Source organism: Pecten maximus, chromosome 18, assembly GCF_902652985.1.
Source record: "Pecten maximus chromosome 18, xPecMax1.1, whole genome shotgun sequence".
Lineage (NCBI taxonomy): Eukaryota > Metazoa > Mollusca > Bivalvia > Pectinida > Pectinidae > Pecten > Pecten maximus.
In genome coordinates, this window is record NC_047032.1 from 11,327,934 (window position 1) to 11,347,140 (window position 19,207).

The following is a 19,207-nucleotide window of genomic DNA, read 5'->3' on the forward strand; positions in this document are numbered from 1 at the left end:
AACTAGGGACCAACAGTAACCTACATATGAAATTTGAGAAAGATCCCTTCAGTACTTTCTGAGAAATGAACGATAACAAACTTCAATTGTTAAAATCTAAGACGGCTGCCTGTCGGCCATGTTGTTTTCTTATCAGTCTCAAAATACAATATGCATATAACTACAGACCAAGGGGAACCTGCATATGGAATTTGAGAAAGATTCCTTCAGTACTTTCTCAGAAATAGCGATAACAAGAATTGTTTACAGGCGGACAGACGGACCACGGACGCAAGGCGATTTGAAAAAACTACATCAGGTTATATATTCACACCTTGAAATGTCTGGGGTAGATAACAATATGTACTGTAGGCATGAATCAGCAAAACTGAAGAAAAATACTTGTTTACCAGGAATGTGCTGAATCATGATCACCCAAACAATTCCACTCACCTGGTGTACATATACACTTCAGCTTGTAAAACCTAATTAACTCTCATTTTTTCATTAACAATTAGCTGAGTTGATAATTCATTCATATAATTATTATCTATTGTGATACTTTTTTACTTCATGGTAATTTATTCAATTATAATGAATGAACTTTGAAATGAATAATTTACTCAAAAGCTCTATACATGATATAATATACAACACATTTATGTGGATTATAAGTAACTAATATAATTTACTCAAGATTCACATCCATGAAAATTATTGACACCATTGGTACTTTTATTTAGAACAAAAAATCCCAAATTTGCCTTGCTAAAGATCAAATGGAAGAAAAATCTTTTCACAGAATATTAATGGAACAAATTACCTTTCTTGAACATCTGTGTATGAGTTCACAATATATAAGTTGTATATATAGCTGTGTATATTGTGTGACTTTAGGGTACTGGAGGGCGGTATATTAATCACACAGTGACCTACATTTCTAGACGTACATGATGTAGCAATTTTACAGAGAAATTTTCACCAATTTGTTGTGTTTATGTCAAAACAAATATAGTTAGATTTTAAATTCAAAGACTATATATAAAGAAAGATAAACATCATGATGAATTAAATATCATAACTGTGATGAGGAAATTGTTGTGACCAATACCTTATGGTGATGAAATTGATAAAAAAAATATATATAGATGTAGTGATACCACAGACAAAGATATATAAAGTGTATAGTGATACTACAGACAGATATAGTGATACTACAGACACAGATATAGTGATACTACAGACAGATATAGTGATACTACAGACACAGATATAGTGATACTACAGACAGATATAGTGATACTACAGACACAGATATAGTGATACTACAGACAGATATAGTGATACTACAGACACAGCTATAGTGATACTACAGACAGAGATATAGTGATACTACAGACAGATATAGTGATACTACAGACACAGATATAGTGATACTACAGACAGAGATATAGTGATACTACAGACAGATATAGTGATACTACAGACAGATATAGTGATACTACAGACAGATATAGTGATACTACAGACAGACATAGTGATACTACAGACAGATATAGTGATACTACAGACACAGATATAGTGATACTACAGACAGATATATTGATACTACAGACAGATATAGTGATACTACAGACACAGATATAGTGATACTACAGACAGATATATTGATACTACAGACAGATATAGTGATACTACAGACACAGATATAGTGATACTACAGACAGATATAGTGATACTACAGACAGATATAGTGATACTACAGACAGATATAGTGATACTAGACACAGATATAGTGATACTACAGACAGATATAGTGATACTACATACACAGATATAGTGATACTACAGACAGATATAGTGATACTACAGACAGATATAGTGATACTACAGATAGATATAGTGATACTACAGACAGATATAGTGATACTACATACACAGATATAGTGATACTACAGACAGATATAGTGATACTACATACACAGATATAGTGATACTACAGACACAGATATAGTGATACTACAGACAGATATAGTGATACTACAGACAGATATAGTGATACTACAGACAGATATAGTGATACTACAGACAGATATAGTGATACTACAGACACAGATATAGTGATACTACAGACAGATATAGTGATACTACAGACAGATATAGTGATACTACAGACACAGATATAGTGATACTACAGACAGATATAGTGATACTACAGACACAGATATAGTGATACTACAGACAGATATAGTGATACTACATACACAGATATAGTGATACTACAGACACAGATATAGTGATACTACAGACAGATATAGTGATACTACAGACAGATATAGTGATACTACAGACAGATATAGTGATACTACAGACAGATATAGTGATACTACAGACACAGATATAGTGATACTACAGACAGATATAGTGATACTACAGACAGATATAGTGATACTACAGACACAGATATAGTGATACTACAGACACAGATATAGTGATACTACAGACAGATATAGTGATACTACAGACAGATATATTGATACTACAGACAGATATAGTGATACTACAGACACAGATATAGTGATACTACAGACACAGATATAGTGATACTACAGACAGATATAGTGATACTACAGACAGATATAGTGATACTACAGACAGATATAGTGATACTACAGACAGATATAGTGATACTACAGACACAGATATAGTGATACTACAGACAGATATAGTGATACTACAGACACAGATATAGTGATACTACAGACAGATATAGTGATACTACAGACAGATATATTGATACTACAGACACAGATATAGTGATACTACAGACACAGATATAGTGATACTACAGACAGATATAGTGATACTACAGACAGATATAATGATACTACAGACACAGATACAGTGATACTACAGACAGATATAGTGATAGTACAGACAGATATATTGATACTACAGACACAGATATAGTGATACTACAGACACAGATATAGTGATACTACAGACAGATATAGTGATACTACAGACAGATATAGTGATACTACAGACAGATATAGTGATACTACAGACAGATATAGTGATACTACAGACACAGATATAGTGATACTACAGACACAGATATAGTGATACTACAGACACAGATATAGTGATACTACAGACACAGATATATTGATACTACAGACAGATATAGTGATACTACAGACAGAGATATAGTGATACTACAGACAGATATAGTGATACTACAGACACAGATATAGTGATACTACAGACACGTGCACAGATATAGTGATACTACAGACACGTGCACAGATATAGTGATACTACAGACACAGATATAGTGATACTACAGACAGATATAGTGATACTACAGACACAGATATAGTGATACTACAGACAGATATAGTGATACTACAGACAGATATAGTGATACTACAGACACAGATATAGTGATACTACAGACAGATATAGTGATACTACAGACACAGATATAGTGATACTACAGACAGATATAGTGATACTACAGACACAGATATAGTGATACTACAGACACAGATATAGTGATACTACAGACACAGATATAGTGATACTACAGACACAGATATAGTGATACTACAGACACAGATATAGTGATACTACAGACAGATATAGTGATACTACAGACAGATATAGTGATACTACAGACACAGATATAGTGATACTACAGACAGATATAGTGATACTACAGACAGATATAGTGATACTACAGACAGATATAGTGATACTACAGACAGATATAGTGATACTACAGACACAGATATAGTGATACTACAGACAGATATAGTGATACTACAGACAGATATAGTGATACTACAGACACAGATATAGTGATACTACAGACACAGATATAGTGATACTACAGACAGATATAGTGATACTACAGACAGATACAGTGATACTACAGACAGATATAGTGATACTACAGACACAGATATAGTGATACTACAGACACGTGCACATATATAGTGATACTACAGACACGTGCACAGATATAGTGATACTACAGACACAGATATAGTGATACTACAGACAGATATAGTGATACTACAGACAGATATAGTGATACTACAGACACAGATATAGTGATACTACAGACACAGATATAGTGATACTACAGACAGATATAGTGATACTACAGACAGATATAGTGATACTACAGACAGATATAGTGATACTACAGACAGATGTAGTGATACTACAGACACAGATATAGTGATACTACAGACAGATATACTGATACTACAGACAGATATACTGATACTACAGACAGATATAGTGATACTACAGACAGATATAGTGATACTACAGACAGATATAGTGATACTACAGACACAGCTATAGTGATACTACAGACAGATATAGTCGATACTACAGACAAATATAGTGATACTACAGACAGATATAGTGATACAAAATGTAATACAGACACAGATATAGTGATACTACAGACAGATATAGTGATACTACAGACACAGATATAGTGATACTACAGACACAGATATAGTGATACTACAGACACAGATATAGTGATACTACAGACAGATATAGTGATACTACAGACACAGATATAGTGATACTACAGACACAGATATAGTGATACTACAGACACAGATATAGTGATACTACAGACACAGATATAGTGATACTACAGACACAGATATAGTGATACTACAGACAGATATAGTGATACTACAGACAGATATAGTGATACTACAGACACAGATATAGTGATACTACAGACACAGATATAGTGATACTACAGACACAGATATAGTGATACTACAGACACAGATATAGTGATACTACAGACAGATATAGGGATACTACAGACAGATATAGTGATACTACAGACACAGCTATAGGGATACTACAGACAGATATAGTGATACTACAGACACAGATACAGTCGATACTACAGACATGCAGATATAGTGATACTACAGACACAGATATAGTGATACTACAGACAGATATAGTGATACTACAGACAGATATGGTGATACTACAGACACAGATATAGTGATACTACAGACAGATATAGTGATACTACAGACACAGATATAGTGATACTACAGACAGATATAGTGATACTACAGACACAGATATAGTGATACTACAGACAGATATAGCGATACTACAGACACAGATATAGTGATACTACAGACAGATATAGTGATACTACAGACAGATATAGTGATACTACAGACAGATATAGTGATACTACAGACAGATATAGTGATACTACAGACACAGATATAGTGATACTACAGACACAGATATAGTGATACTACAGACAGATATAGTGATACTACAGACAGATATAGTGATACTACACACAGATATAGTGATACTACAGACAGATATAGTGATACTACCGACACAGATATAGTGATACTACAGACAGATATAGTGATACTACAGACAGAGATATAGTGATACTACAGACAGATATAGGGATACTACAGACACAGATATAGTGATACTACAGACAGATATAGTGATACTACAGACACAGATATAGTGATACTACAGACAGATATAGTGATACTACAGACAGATATAGTGATACTACAGACAGATATAGTGATACTACAGACAGATACAGTGATACTACAGACACAGATATAGTGATACTACAGACAGATATAGTGATACTACAGACACAGATATAGTGATACTACAGACACAGATATAGTGATACTACAGACAGATATAGTGATACTACAGACAGATATAGTGATACTACAGACAGATATAGTGATACTACATACACAGATATAGTGATACTACAGACAGATATAGGGATACTACAGACAGATATAGTGATACTACAGACAGATATAGTGATACTACAGACAGATATAGTGATACTACAGACAGATATAGTGATACTACAGACACAGATATAGTGATACTACAGACAGATATAGTGATACTACAGACAGATATAGTGATACTACAGACAGATATAGTGATACTACAGACAGATATAGTGATACTACAGACAGATATAGTGATACTACAGACAGATATATTGATACTACAGACACAGATATAGTGATACTACAGACAGATATAGTGATACTACAGACAGATATAGTGATACTACAGACAGATATAGTGATACTACAGACAGATATATTGATACTACAGACACAGATATAGTGATACTACAGACAGATATAGTGATACTACAGACAGATATAGTGATACTACAGACAGATATAGTGTTACTACAGACAGATATAGTGATACTACAGACAGACATAGTGATACTACAGACAGATATGGTGATACTACAGACACAGATATAGTGATACTACAGACAGATATAGTGATACTACAGACACAGATATAGCGATACTACAGACACAGATATAGTGATACTACAGACAGATATAGTGATACTACAGACAGATACAGTGATACTACAGACACAGATATAGTGATACTACAGACAGATATAGTGATACTACAGACAGATATAGTGATACTACAGACACATACAGTGATACTACAGACAGATATAGTGATACTACAGACAGATATAGTGATACTACAGACAGATATAGTGATACTACAGACAGACATAGTGATACTACAGACAGATATAGTGATACTACAGACACAGATATAGTGATACTACAGACAGATATAGCGATACTACAGACACAGATATAGTGATCATAACACTACAGACAGATATAGTGATACTACAGACAGATATAGTGATACTACAGACAGATATAGTGATACTACAGACAGACATAGTGATACTACAGACAGATATAGTGATACTACAGACAGATATAGTGATACTACAGACAGATATAGTGATACTAGACACAGATATAGCATTATGACAAACTTACTGAGGTGTGTCCTTTTCTTGTTGTTGCAGTATAGCTAGAACACGATCAGCATCCAGTCGTAGTCTTGCCGTCTTCTTCTCGTCATCAAACTTAACCAGCATGTACTCAACCTAAAAAAAGAAAACAATGTACAATTAATATTCATCAATTAGGGACCTTTGATGAGGTCAAAATTGTGTTTTACTAACTTGGTATTATTACCAAACATGAGGGCAGATATTGACACCCTCTGACAATATTTTAGATTCTACCAGGTTGGTTAAACACAAGACATATTGACTGAATCAAAGTTACAGGTCCTTACTTTTGATATTACATATGAAACGTTTTTTGCAAAAAAAGGTGGAATTGAATTATATTAATATATTGATAACTGGAAATTTACATTCTGGGGCATTGTACATGACATCACAGGATTCATGACATCATAAACACAATATTGACTCCGAGTGTTAACATTGAAACATAAACCAATATCTCAAAACAGACTGACTTCCATGTGACTTATAATGTCTTGGCCAATGAGCAAAAAGTTCCCTAATGAAAACAGTCTGGGCTCTGTGACCTCATTTAATTATGCTAGCTTTCCAAAATGGGCTAAATGTAGATTATTTTCATTGCTAGTTAAATCTTTTTTAACATATATAATGCTGTAAAATTTACCAGTATCAAACTCAATGAATGCCAAAGTACGTTTTACAAGAGCTGCTCATAATAATTAATCAATAAAACACCTTTTCAATAAATCAATCTAATATTTCTAAACATTCATTTGGTCTAGCTGCCAAATCAAAAAGATCTGTTTATATTTATATGGTAAAAGGTCTGAATGGGAAATTTTTCTTATTGAAACTGAAACAACTCAAGCACGTATTTACCTAGTAAATAGGATACTTTAAGCCTCAAGAAATTGAACGCTAGTTTTTTTTTTTTTTGCAGGAACGATTGTAATTGGATGTTGATAAATCTTGATAATTAAGGGTCTATATTATCCTCCTTGTATAATTATCTTAACAATGTGTGATAAAGGCCGGTATCGTGTCTTAATCAAATATAACTGAGGAAAAGAAAACTTCTTATCAAAACTCATATCTTGAGGGCCTTTGAAATATGTCCTATTAAAACAAGACAAAATTATATAATTCATGTGGTGTTGAATTTTTATTAACAATACACATCCGAGAGACCAAGATCCTTGACCTTTGGCGGTTTTATTTATATCTATACAGGGAAGAGAGAGGACGCTGTCAGAAGAAGGATTTAAGCCTATTTTAGATAAATTTATGTGTATTAATTTTAACCTTAATTTTTATAAGGATTAAACTGATATAATAATAATTTTTTTGCCGTTATGTCTTACAAAACCAATGTATTTCGCCCTGCTTTATATGACTATAATTATATAACTACAGTTATATGTTAGATCTACTGTTTGTAACAGCAGCTGCTCGTATATAGAAGTTCATGTTTATATATGGATGTAAATATTAATTTAAGATTTGTTTCTGAAATCAAATACCAAAACACATGTTTCTGAAATCAAATACCAAAACACATGTTTCTGAAATCAAATACCAAAACACATAACTACATATGAAAATGATGCAAAACAGTCCGTATTTATTGTCACTGTCCAGTATCACCCAATCAAACTGAATCCCATAGTTCAGCAATGACAATTGTTTTATTGTTTTAAACAATGACTGTTTGTTAGCTGGGTTTATCAACCCATGAACATCAGGGTCATTTTAAGGCGGAGTCTCCTTGTAGTAGTTGGTGACTACCTCACTGAACAATATACGGAAGGCCTGTTGCATGAAATCAAGAGCAATTAGGATACAATGTCTTGACAAAGGACACAACCATTAGCTAAGGCGGACTGTTTCTCATGATCAGCTTCCCCAGAAACACAAACCGACATGGGTATAGGGAGTGTTATGTACCACCCAACGGTACCTCAAATCATCACCCAAGATTACATGTCCAGTGTCATGCGTAATATGTACCCCCTACCAAAAGGTACCCGGATACTTTTTATTCCTGCATAACACATACCCCCCTTAAAGTACTTATCCCCTACCAAAAATCTTTAATTTTGACTTTATCAACCTGAAATTGTTAAGATATGATTAAATGACACAAGGGGTGTCATTTACAATGTTTCTGACCCAACCCACCATATCCCCTACCCCAGGGTTTTTTGCCCTAACCTTCAAATAATGACTTAGGATCAACATAGGAAACCTCCATATGCATATAAAAAAGACATCTCACAGCTTTCCATAACTGCTACCTTAGAATTCATAGTTTTATTGTTCTTAAAAAAGATTTCTGTGCAGTAAGCATATGTCAGATACATCGTGGGAAGATGTGATCACTTTCATGAGGTGGAAATCTGTTTATAATATATTCCCATCTTTATACCAAATTAAAACAAGCCGTAAAATTTTTCATTTGTTATTATACAGAAAGCACGTCAAATACAACAACTTTCAACCAAATGTATCCATATTCATCAACACTTATTAATTTGAATATATAATTGCCTATTAGTTACCTTGCAGTCACTTCGATTTCTGATCCACAACAGATACAGCTTTTTAAGAACCAGCATACCTTGATTATGTTGTTATTTTTAAGATTTTTAACTGTAGGAGCTCAGTTAGAACTGCATGACTTCCGTTTGCTACACCTGAGGTTTGTTTGAACGTCCTATTAATAGCCAGAGTCATTTAAGGACGTGCCAGGTTTGTGTGGTGGAGGAAAGCCGGAGTACCCGACAAAAAACCACCGGCCTACGGTCAGTACCTGGCAACTGCCCCACGTAGGTTTCGAACTCGTAGCCCAGAGGTGGAGGGCTATAGTGAAGGGATTGTAAATAATGCTTAAACTGTTAATTTGCATCAAAAGTCTTGGATATGAACATAGATGATATATAAGCCTTTTATTCTCATAATTCAAGGTTAAAAAAAATAACAATTACAACCACACTCAGACATAAAGTCAATACATTATAAAACACAATATGTACAGACTGAAACATAACACTATAAGTCGATACATAAACAGAGTCCATTGGACATTGAAGCCTTTCATAAAATTTTGTCTTTTTATTAAAGCCCTAGCATAATCTACCAGACAAGTTCTAAGGGAAACAGATCTTGAAGATCAATAAATGAATGAAACACCTTACATAATTTTTGTTTTCACCATCAAGAATACTTCAAATCCCTCTCGTTTATTTGTAAGAAAATAAAACCTTCGGGTACGTGGTGTCTATTGAATATTTGTAAGAAATCTGAACCTTTTTTAAAATGCAGAGTCCATGACTTTTAGCTCATCATTTACAAATATAGTAATTTCTAGATCAGCATTTGCAAAATCATGTATTCGCGAATATGTCTGAAGAGGTAAGTTTGTGAAATAATTAAAGTTACACGAGTAGACAGAGTCTGCTGAATTTTTATTAACGAAGACAAAGACGATGTTTCTTCCGTGACACCATGACTACGTAAAGTCAGTCATATGTTCTTCAAACACTATCCAAGTTTGAGATGATAAAGATTCTCACCAGAAATATTGACATGAAAGGGAGATGTTTAGTTTCAAGCATAGAAGTTCAGGACATAAAATAAAGAGTCTAGCTATAAAAAGAGTCTACTAACCAGTTTTGTCTAAAAATACAACTGACTAGCTAGGTTTGTCTAAAAGACAACTGACTAGCTAGGTTTGTCTAAAAGACAGCTGACTAGCTAGGTTTGTCTAAAAAGACAACTGACTAGCCAGGTTTGTCTAAAAAGAAAACTGACTAGCCGTGTTTGTCTAAAAAGACAACTGATCATGACTAACCAGGTTTGTCTAAAGAGAAAACAGGCAAACCCAAAGTGGCCAAAGGAAGCAGATTCTCTAAAGGTGTCTATGTAGACAATAGTCTAAACAGAGCTTTTTTGGAGACAAAACTCTTAGCAGAGGTGTCTAGGGAGACAACAGCCTAAACAGAGGTGTCTAGGGAGACAACAGCCTAAACAGAGGTGTCTTTGGAGACAACAGTCTAATCAGAGGTGTCTTTGGAGACAACATTCTTACCAGAGGTGTCTAGGGAGACAACAGCCTAAACAGAGGTGTCTTTGGAGACAACAGCCTAATCAGAGGTGTCTTTGGAGACAACAGCCTAAACAGAGGTGTCTTTGGAGACAACAGTCTAATCAGAGGTGTCTTTGGAGACAACATTCTTACCAAAGGTGTCTAGGGAGACAACAGCCTAAACAGAGGTGTCTAGGGAGACAACAGCCTAAACAGAGGTGTCTTTGGAGACAACATTCTTACCAGAGGTGTCTAGGGAGACAACAGTCTAATCAGAGGTGTCTTTGGAGACAACAGTCTAACCAGAGGTGTCTAGGGAGACAACAGCCTAAACAGAGGTGTCTTTGGAGACAACATTCTTACCAGAGGTGTCTAGGGAGACAACAGTCTAATCAGAGGTGTCTTTGGAGACAACAGTCTAACCAGAGGTGTCTAGGGAGACAACAGCCTAAACAGAGGTGTCTTTGGAGACAACAGCCTAATCAGAGGTGTCTAGGGAGACAACATTCCAACCAGAGGTGTCTAGGGAGACAACAGTCTAAACAGAGGTGTCTTTGGAGACAACATTCCAACCAGAGGTGTCTAGGGAGACAACATTCCAACCAGAGGTGTCTAGGGAGACAACAGTCTAAACAGAGGTGTCTTTGGAGACAACATTCCAACCAGAGGTGTCTAGGGAGACAACAGTCTAAACAGAGGTGTCTTTGGAGACAACATTCCAACCAGAGGTGTCTAGGGAGACAACATTCCTAACAGATTAGAGGTGTCTCAGAAGATAATATGAGTCTAAACTGAAGTGTCTTTAGAGACAAGAGCCTAAACAGAGGTGACTCAGGAGACAACATTCTTACCAGGGATGCCTCATGAAAGTAGTCTTACTAGATTATTCAGAGATATCTCAGGTGACAACATGATTCTAAACAGAGATGTCTTTGGAGACAACAGTCAAACCAAAGATATCTATCAAGAAAATATTATAATCAAAGGTGTCTTTGCTTGGTGACAACAGTCAAAGGTGGCATCTATGTAGACAAAAATATTATCAGAGGTGTCTTAAGGGACAACAGTTTGACCAAAGGGGTGTCTATATTGACAACAGTCTAACAAGGTGTCTATATTGACAACAGTCTAACAAGGTGTCTATATTGACAACAGTCTAACAAGGTGTCTATATTGACAACAGTCTAACAAGGTGTCTATATTGACAACAGTCTAACAAGGTGTCTATATTGACAACAGTCTAACAAGGTGTCTATATTGACAAAAGTCTAACAAGAGATGTCTATGGATACAACATTCTAACCAGGGGTGTCTTTGGGGACAAGAGTCTTAACTGAGATGACACTTAGAGACAACATTCTAACCAAAGATATCTAGGGAGACAACAGTCTTAACAGATCAGAAGTGTTTTGGAGACAATACGAGTCTTAACAGAGGTGTCTACGGAGACAACAGTCTAAACAGAAGTGACTAGGGAGACAACACTCTGACCAGAGGCATACATGCCATACCTCCCGGCATGAGACAAAATCTCCCTTATTTTAAAGTCATTTATTTCCTCCCGGCAGGAGAGCCCAAATTCCCGTATTTTGTAATTCCCTCCGGTAATTTTAGCCGACGCCATATTTGTTTACAATTCAGTAGTTCGCGAGATTTGGCTAAATTTAGCGATCACGTGATCCATCTGTTCACGTGATTACTCAATCAAAATGGTGTCTGTTGGACACGGCTTTCACATGAAGCTCTTGCTAGTGTAATGTTTGCACTAGAATATTTATCACCATGAAATAAAGGCAAGTCCATTACAAACAACTTTAACCCTCTTTACTATTGCATATTTTACCTTATACAACTTTTTGTTGTTTGCATATACAATATGATTAATATCCAAAATAAATATAAATATTCTTTATCACTTCCAAAATTAGTTTATTGCTTTAAAATTGAGTAAAAATGTTGATATTCATGTCGCGCACAAATCTCCTTATTTTAGGCAAAACTCCCTTAAAATAATCATCAATCTCCCTTATTGGTCTCCTGAAAATATGGCATGTATGCAGAGGTGTCTATTATATCTACATGTAGGAGACAACTGTCTTAACAGATAATTCAGTGGTGGCTAATCAAGGAGGCAACTTGAGTTCAAACAGAGGTGTCTTTGGAGTCAACAGTCTAACGAGGTGTCTTTGGAGTCAACAGTCTAACCAAAGGTATCTATAGTGAGAACTATATATTCAAAGGTGTCTTTTACAACACTCTACTCCAACCTGAGGTGTCTATGGAGTCTTCAGTCTAACAAAAAATGTACAAACGTATAGGGAGACAACAGTCTAATCAGGGGTGTCTAGGGAGACAACAGTCTAATCAGATATGTCTAGGGAGACAACAGTCTAATCAGGGGTGTCTAGGGAGACAACAGTCTAATCAGGGGTGTCTAGGGAGACAACAGTCTAATCAGGGGTGTCTAGGGAGACAACAGTCTAATCAGGGGTGTCTAGGGAGACGTTAGCCTAATCAGGGGTGTCTAGGGAGACAACAGTCTAATCAGGGGTGTCTAGGGAGACAACAGTCTAATCAGGGGTGTCTAGGGAGACAACAGTCTAATCAGGGGTGTCTAGGGAGACAACAGTCTAATCAGGGGTGTCTAGGGAGACAACAGTCTAATCAGGGGTGTCTAGGGAGACGTTAGCCTAATCAGGGGTGTCTAGGGAGACAATAGTCTAATCAGGGGTGTCTAGGGAGACAACAGTCTAATCAGGGGTGTCTAGGGAGACAACAGTCTAATCAGGGGTGTCTAGGGAGACGTTAGCCTAATCAGGGGTGTCTAGGGAGACAATAGTCTAATCAGAAGTGTCTAAGGAGACAACAGTCTAATCAGAAGTGTCTAAGGAGACGTTAGCCTAATCAGAAGTGTCTAGGGAGACAACAGTCTAATCAGATATGTCTAGGGAGACGACAGTCAAAATGAGTGTGTAAACTAGAGGTATCAAGAGTCACAACAGTCTAACTAGATATGTCTTGAGAGACAACAGTCTCACAAAAGGTGTTTTGGAGACAACAGTCTAAGAAGAGGTGTCTAGGGAGACCGCAATCTAACAAGAGATGTCAAGAGAAACAACAGTCTAACCAAAGATTACTTGGGAGACAACAGTCGAACCAGAGATGTCTATAGAGACAACAGTCTAACTAGAAGTATCTAGGGAGACAACAGTCTAACTAGAAATATCTAGGGAGACAACAGTTGAGCCAGAGGTGTCTAGGGAGACAACAGTTGAACCAGAGGTGTCTATGGAGACAGCAGTTGAACCAGAGGTGTCTATGGAGACAGCAGTTGAACCAGAGGTGTCTATGGAGACAGCAATCTAGCATGAGGTGTCTAAGGAGACAGCAGTCAAACAAGAAGTGGCTAGGGAGAGAGCAGTTGAACTAGAAGTGTCTAGGGAGACAACAATCAAACAAGAAGTGTCTAGGTAGACGACAGTCAAAAACAGTCAAACAAGAAATGTCTAGGGAGACAACATTCTAACAAGAAGTGTCTAGGGAGACAACATTCTAACAAGAAGTGTCAAGGGAGACAACATTCTAACAAGAAATGTCTAGGGAGACAACATTCTAACAAGAAGTGTCTAGGGAGACAACAGTCTAACAAGAAGTGTCTAGGGAGACAACAGTCAAACAAGAAGTGTCTAGGGAGACAACAGTCAAACAAGAAGTGTCTAGGGAGACAACAGTCAAACAAGAAATGTCTAGGGAGACAACATTCTAACAAGAAGTGTCTAGGGAGACAACATTCTAACAAGAAGTGTCTAGGGAGACAACAGTTGAACCAGAGGTTTTTATGGACACAAAAGCAACTAGAGTGTTTCGGAGGATGATTGGTTAAATATATGTGTGTAATAGTGGTAGGAAGACATCCAAATTTGCAAGAGATTTATATACTAATCTGTTAATGTTTAAAAAGCATGTTCATGGTTATATCAACTTTAATAACGTTCATTATGTTATATCAACATTCATGATTATATAAAGTTATAAACTTGATCAACGTTCATGGAATCAACATTCATGGCTATATCAACTTTATCAACATTCATGGTTAAAGCATATGATGTTCATGGTTTTATCAACTTCATCATGTTCAACGTTCATGGTTAATCAACTTTACCAATGTTCATGATTATATCAACTTCCATGTATTTTAATATTAATGCTAATTATTATTATCCATTTCCACTGGAACTGGCCAGAGTGTCATTCATGATCACTCCAAATTCATTTTATCGACTAGACATGAAAATTGATAAGAGTTTACCTGTCTGACCTAAATATTGCTAGATCAGTATATGATTTCTTTAAGATTCCTAACTCAAACTGAAGACTTCCTTAGTGATATACAGTACTAGTCTGGTCCAAAAAAAGTACTGCAGTTGCACATATTGTTTGGCATACACAAATCTTAGTGCATTATTAAATTTTAACAGACTGGCGCATTTGTAAGAAGTTAGAACAGAAGAAAAATGCAACAATTCAACAAGACAGGCACGTGCACTGATACCAAGAACTTGAGATAAGCTACAGTATGTAGGTATACCTATATTCATCTGGTATTTAGTTCAGAGCCAAATGAAACAGGGAATGAGAAATGCAATGACCAAATCAGGACTTAAACCCAGAGCCTCTAGATGGCCAATCTAACCATTTGAGCCACCTGGCATCCGTGGCCGGCTTCAGCCCAGTTAAGTTCCTCCACAAATGAAATCTGACTTAGTGCAATCATAATTATAACTTAGCGCAATGATTTCAGTGAGAAAATCACTAACATAAGTTAAAGATTAAATATATACATGTACATGTACATCTATGTACAATTAAAGTGACTAATGAAAGTTCCTGAAACTTGATTTATAAAGTTCCACTGTACTGGCAAATAAATAAAGTTTACTATACCCCCAGGCACAGATCCAGTAATTTAGGGGTAATGCAAGCGCCATAGGCGCGAGCTGAATTTTTTTTGGCGAGGGGTCTGGGGGCCAAAATTTCGGAAAATTATATGATTATAGCTAATTTTGCAATCTTTGGGGGATTTTCGATAAGCAGGAGGGGGGGGGGGGGGCGGCGTGTTTAATATTTGGCATAGGCGTTTTTTTAAGGCTATACAAAAATTTCCTCGTCCGAAAAAGGGGGGGGGGGGGGGGGGGGAGTCCTGACTCCTGAGTCCCCCCCCCCCCCCCCCCCCCCCCCCCCCCCCCACTATAGCCTACACTCGTCACACACAACCATTAGCCGACAGGCGCTGGGGGGGGGGGGGGGGGGGGGCACCACACAGATCGGGGGGGGGGGGGGGGGGACCACCATACAGATCTAGACCGATCCCCTCCAACGGACCGTAGTAGTCCGGCCGTCCCTTATATTAGGTTATGGGTCTGTACTGTTATAACGTACCCACGAACTCGCATGTAAGGACGGTTAATATATTTATAACATTATAACGTTATATAGTCATTACCTCATCTCCCCAGTAAAGCACGTCCTTTTTGATATCCTTCAGTTTTCTGTAGAGATTTATAAACTGTCGAATGCCATGCTTCCTCACATGGTCCGCGTGTTTCTTGGTTTCCTCCCAGCTTAGAGGGGATCCCTCGGAGAGTAGCCCCATCTTTTCAGTTAGTATAGATCTACGAATGTGGTGTGTCAGAAAGCGTAACGGTGTTGTAGGATATGTTTATATAGAGTGTAACGGTAACGGTAGCCACCGCTAACACGCCATGCGTCTTGATCCACGCCAACTAACGACTATATTATTCAGTGTTCTTTTCGACGTAATATTCTAAACCGGATGAAATACTCTCCCGGATTATCAACACAGGCAGATATAGGCCTACAATTTCATCATAGAAAAAAACATTTCTCCGTCATGTCAATGCGCGCTAGGACAGAGACGTAACGTCACAGGATTGGCTCAGCTCTAAGGCATTCCAGTTTGTGACTCCATGACATTTTCCAGATGAAAGATTCGACGCTCAGCAAGGACATAGACTCTGTATATAAATGTACATTTATTTTCATTTTTGAGTTCAATTGTCTTCATCCGACAGTGTTTTCAGTGCTAAATGTATACCAAAATTAAAACTAGCTGACATAGGTATTTCATTCAATCTATTTCAATCAGAATGATATAAGCGTCCAATTGCTAAATGTATACCAAAATTAAAACTAGCTGACATAGGTATTTCATTCAATCTATTTCAATCAGAATGATATAACTACATTGTAGATATACAACCTACAAGCGTCTAATTAATTAATGCTGGTATATTGTCTAGACGACATGCCTTTCTATTTCTATAAAACCACGCTATCTCGATATTTGGTAATCGTAGCATGAATTCATGCATACATTGTATAATCTTAAACACTGTATTTTACATATATATATATCTAAATCCCGCCAGAGTGAGAATTCCCTCTTTCGGATAATAGCACATTTTCTGCGAAGTCAAAGTCAGAATTCTCCCTTTCGGATAATAGCACATTTTCTGCGAAGTCAAAGTCAGAATTCTCTCTTTCGGATATACAAAAGTAGCACATTTTCTTTTGCTTTGATAGGTCTCTATTATGTTGTAACTTGGAATATTAAATTTGTTCTAGAAAATGTTTTTTTTCTATCGGGTAAGGATTCAGATTATCTGTATGGAGTACGTCTATTTATTGATACAATTTGAAAATAAATATTTGCTTCAAAATACTGTTCCGTGGTTTCACAGTTTAACACATAAGACTGCACAACAAAAATATGATTTTCTGGTTTGGTAAAGACTTCCGGTTTTGATCCCGTGTTAACCCACTACCAGTGTATCGAAATTCTCAAACTTAAGGTCTATTTGAAGTAAACTCTCTAAATACACCTCTAGACATATTTAAAATGTATTTTTAGATGTTCTTGAATGTTCGTTTTGGCTTAGATCCAAGCATTCCAGTTAGTGACTTTTAATGTCGACCGATTTTCTCGATATATATACACCGATATACATATATATATTGATTTTTAAACCGAATATTAAAAAAACATGTTATGGTTTCCAAAATAAAACGAGAAATTATGTTTAATTTTAGAAACATTCCAATGATCTTTGTCGCGATAAAGCAGCCAGATCGGGTATGCCTTGCATGAATGCGTTATAAATAAAGCTTAAAACCATAAAACAAAGTTTGTTTCACAGCAAAATATAATGGCTGTTCGTGTTAACGTATCGACGTCTGATATGTAATCGGCTATTTTAAGCCCGACAGATAATTAACAAAGACCTTGGTTTTAAAGTTTGGTCATGATTAAAAGAGTTTCACACTGTAAATCAGCCATTGAAGTACAACGAATATGGGAACTACACTGTAAACACAGCATGGTATCTCCTCAGGGGACATGATGACGATACGGGTAAAACTACGATAGAGTCTTTCATTTCCTTGGGCAAGACACTTTACCCTTATTTCTCTGGATGCCATTCGACAGGCCCCGTATGTTGTTCAGTGAGGTAGTCACCAACTACTACAAGGATGACATGCGACGGGCCTCCCGTATGTTGTTCCGAGAGGTTGTCACCAACTACTACAAGGATGGCATGCGACAGGCCTCCCGTATGTTGTTCAGTGATGTAGTCACCAACTACTACAATGATGTCATGCAACAGGCCTCCCGTAAGTTGATCGGTGAGGTAGACATCAACTACCACAAGGATGGCATGCGACTGGCCTCCCGTATGTTGTTCCGAGAGGTTGTCACCAACTACTACAAGGACGGCATGCGACTGTCCTCCCGTACATGTATGTTGTTCTGAGAGGTAAACATCAACTACTGCAAGGATGGCATGCGACAGGCCTCCCGTATGTTGTTCAGTAAGGTAGTCACCAACTACCACAAGGATGGCATGCGACTGATCTCCCGTATGTTGTTCCGAGAGGTTGTCGCCAACTACTGCAAGGATGGCATGCGACAGGCCTCCCGTATGTTGTTCAGTAAGGTAGTCACCAACTACCACAATGAGACCCCGCCTTAAAATGACGCTATATTATCTATAAATGTTCCCGGGGCGATGAACACGGCAAACCAAACAACAAACAAACATCTTTGATTAAAAGCACGCGGTTGGTCGGGTGGCACAGTGGTAACACACTTGCCTTTCACCTGGGCGCAGGGTTCGATTCCCCGATCGGACGTGAAATGGTATGGGGATCACCTG

At 36.9% G+C, this 19,207-nt stretch overlaps 1 protein-coding gene across 1 annotated transcript in view; it reads right to left on the reverse strand.

Annotated features, from left to right (window-relative positions):
• LOC117316539 (glutamate--cysteine ligase catalytic subunit-like) overlaps positions 1-16,727 on the reverse strand; it is a 33,291-nt gene extending 16,564 nt beyond the window's left edge. The window contains exons 1-2 of the mRNA XM_033871175.1: positions 16,477-16,727; positions 6,888-6,997 (exon numbers count right to left, since the gene is read on the reverse strand). Coding sequence (XP_033727066.1) covers positions 6,888-6,997; positions 16,477-16,626 — 260 coding nt within the window. The 5' untranslated portion in view covers positions 16,627-16,727. The remainder of the gene's footprint in view (positions 1-6,887; positions 6,998-16,476) is intronic.
• Positions 16,728-19,207: the final 2,480 nt, after the last annotated feature.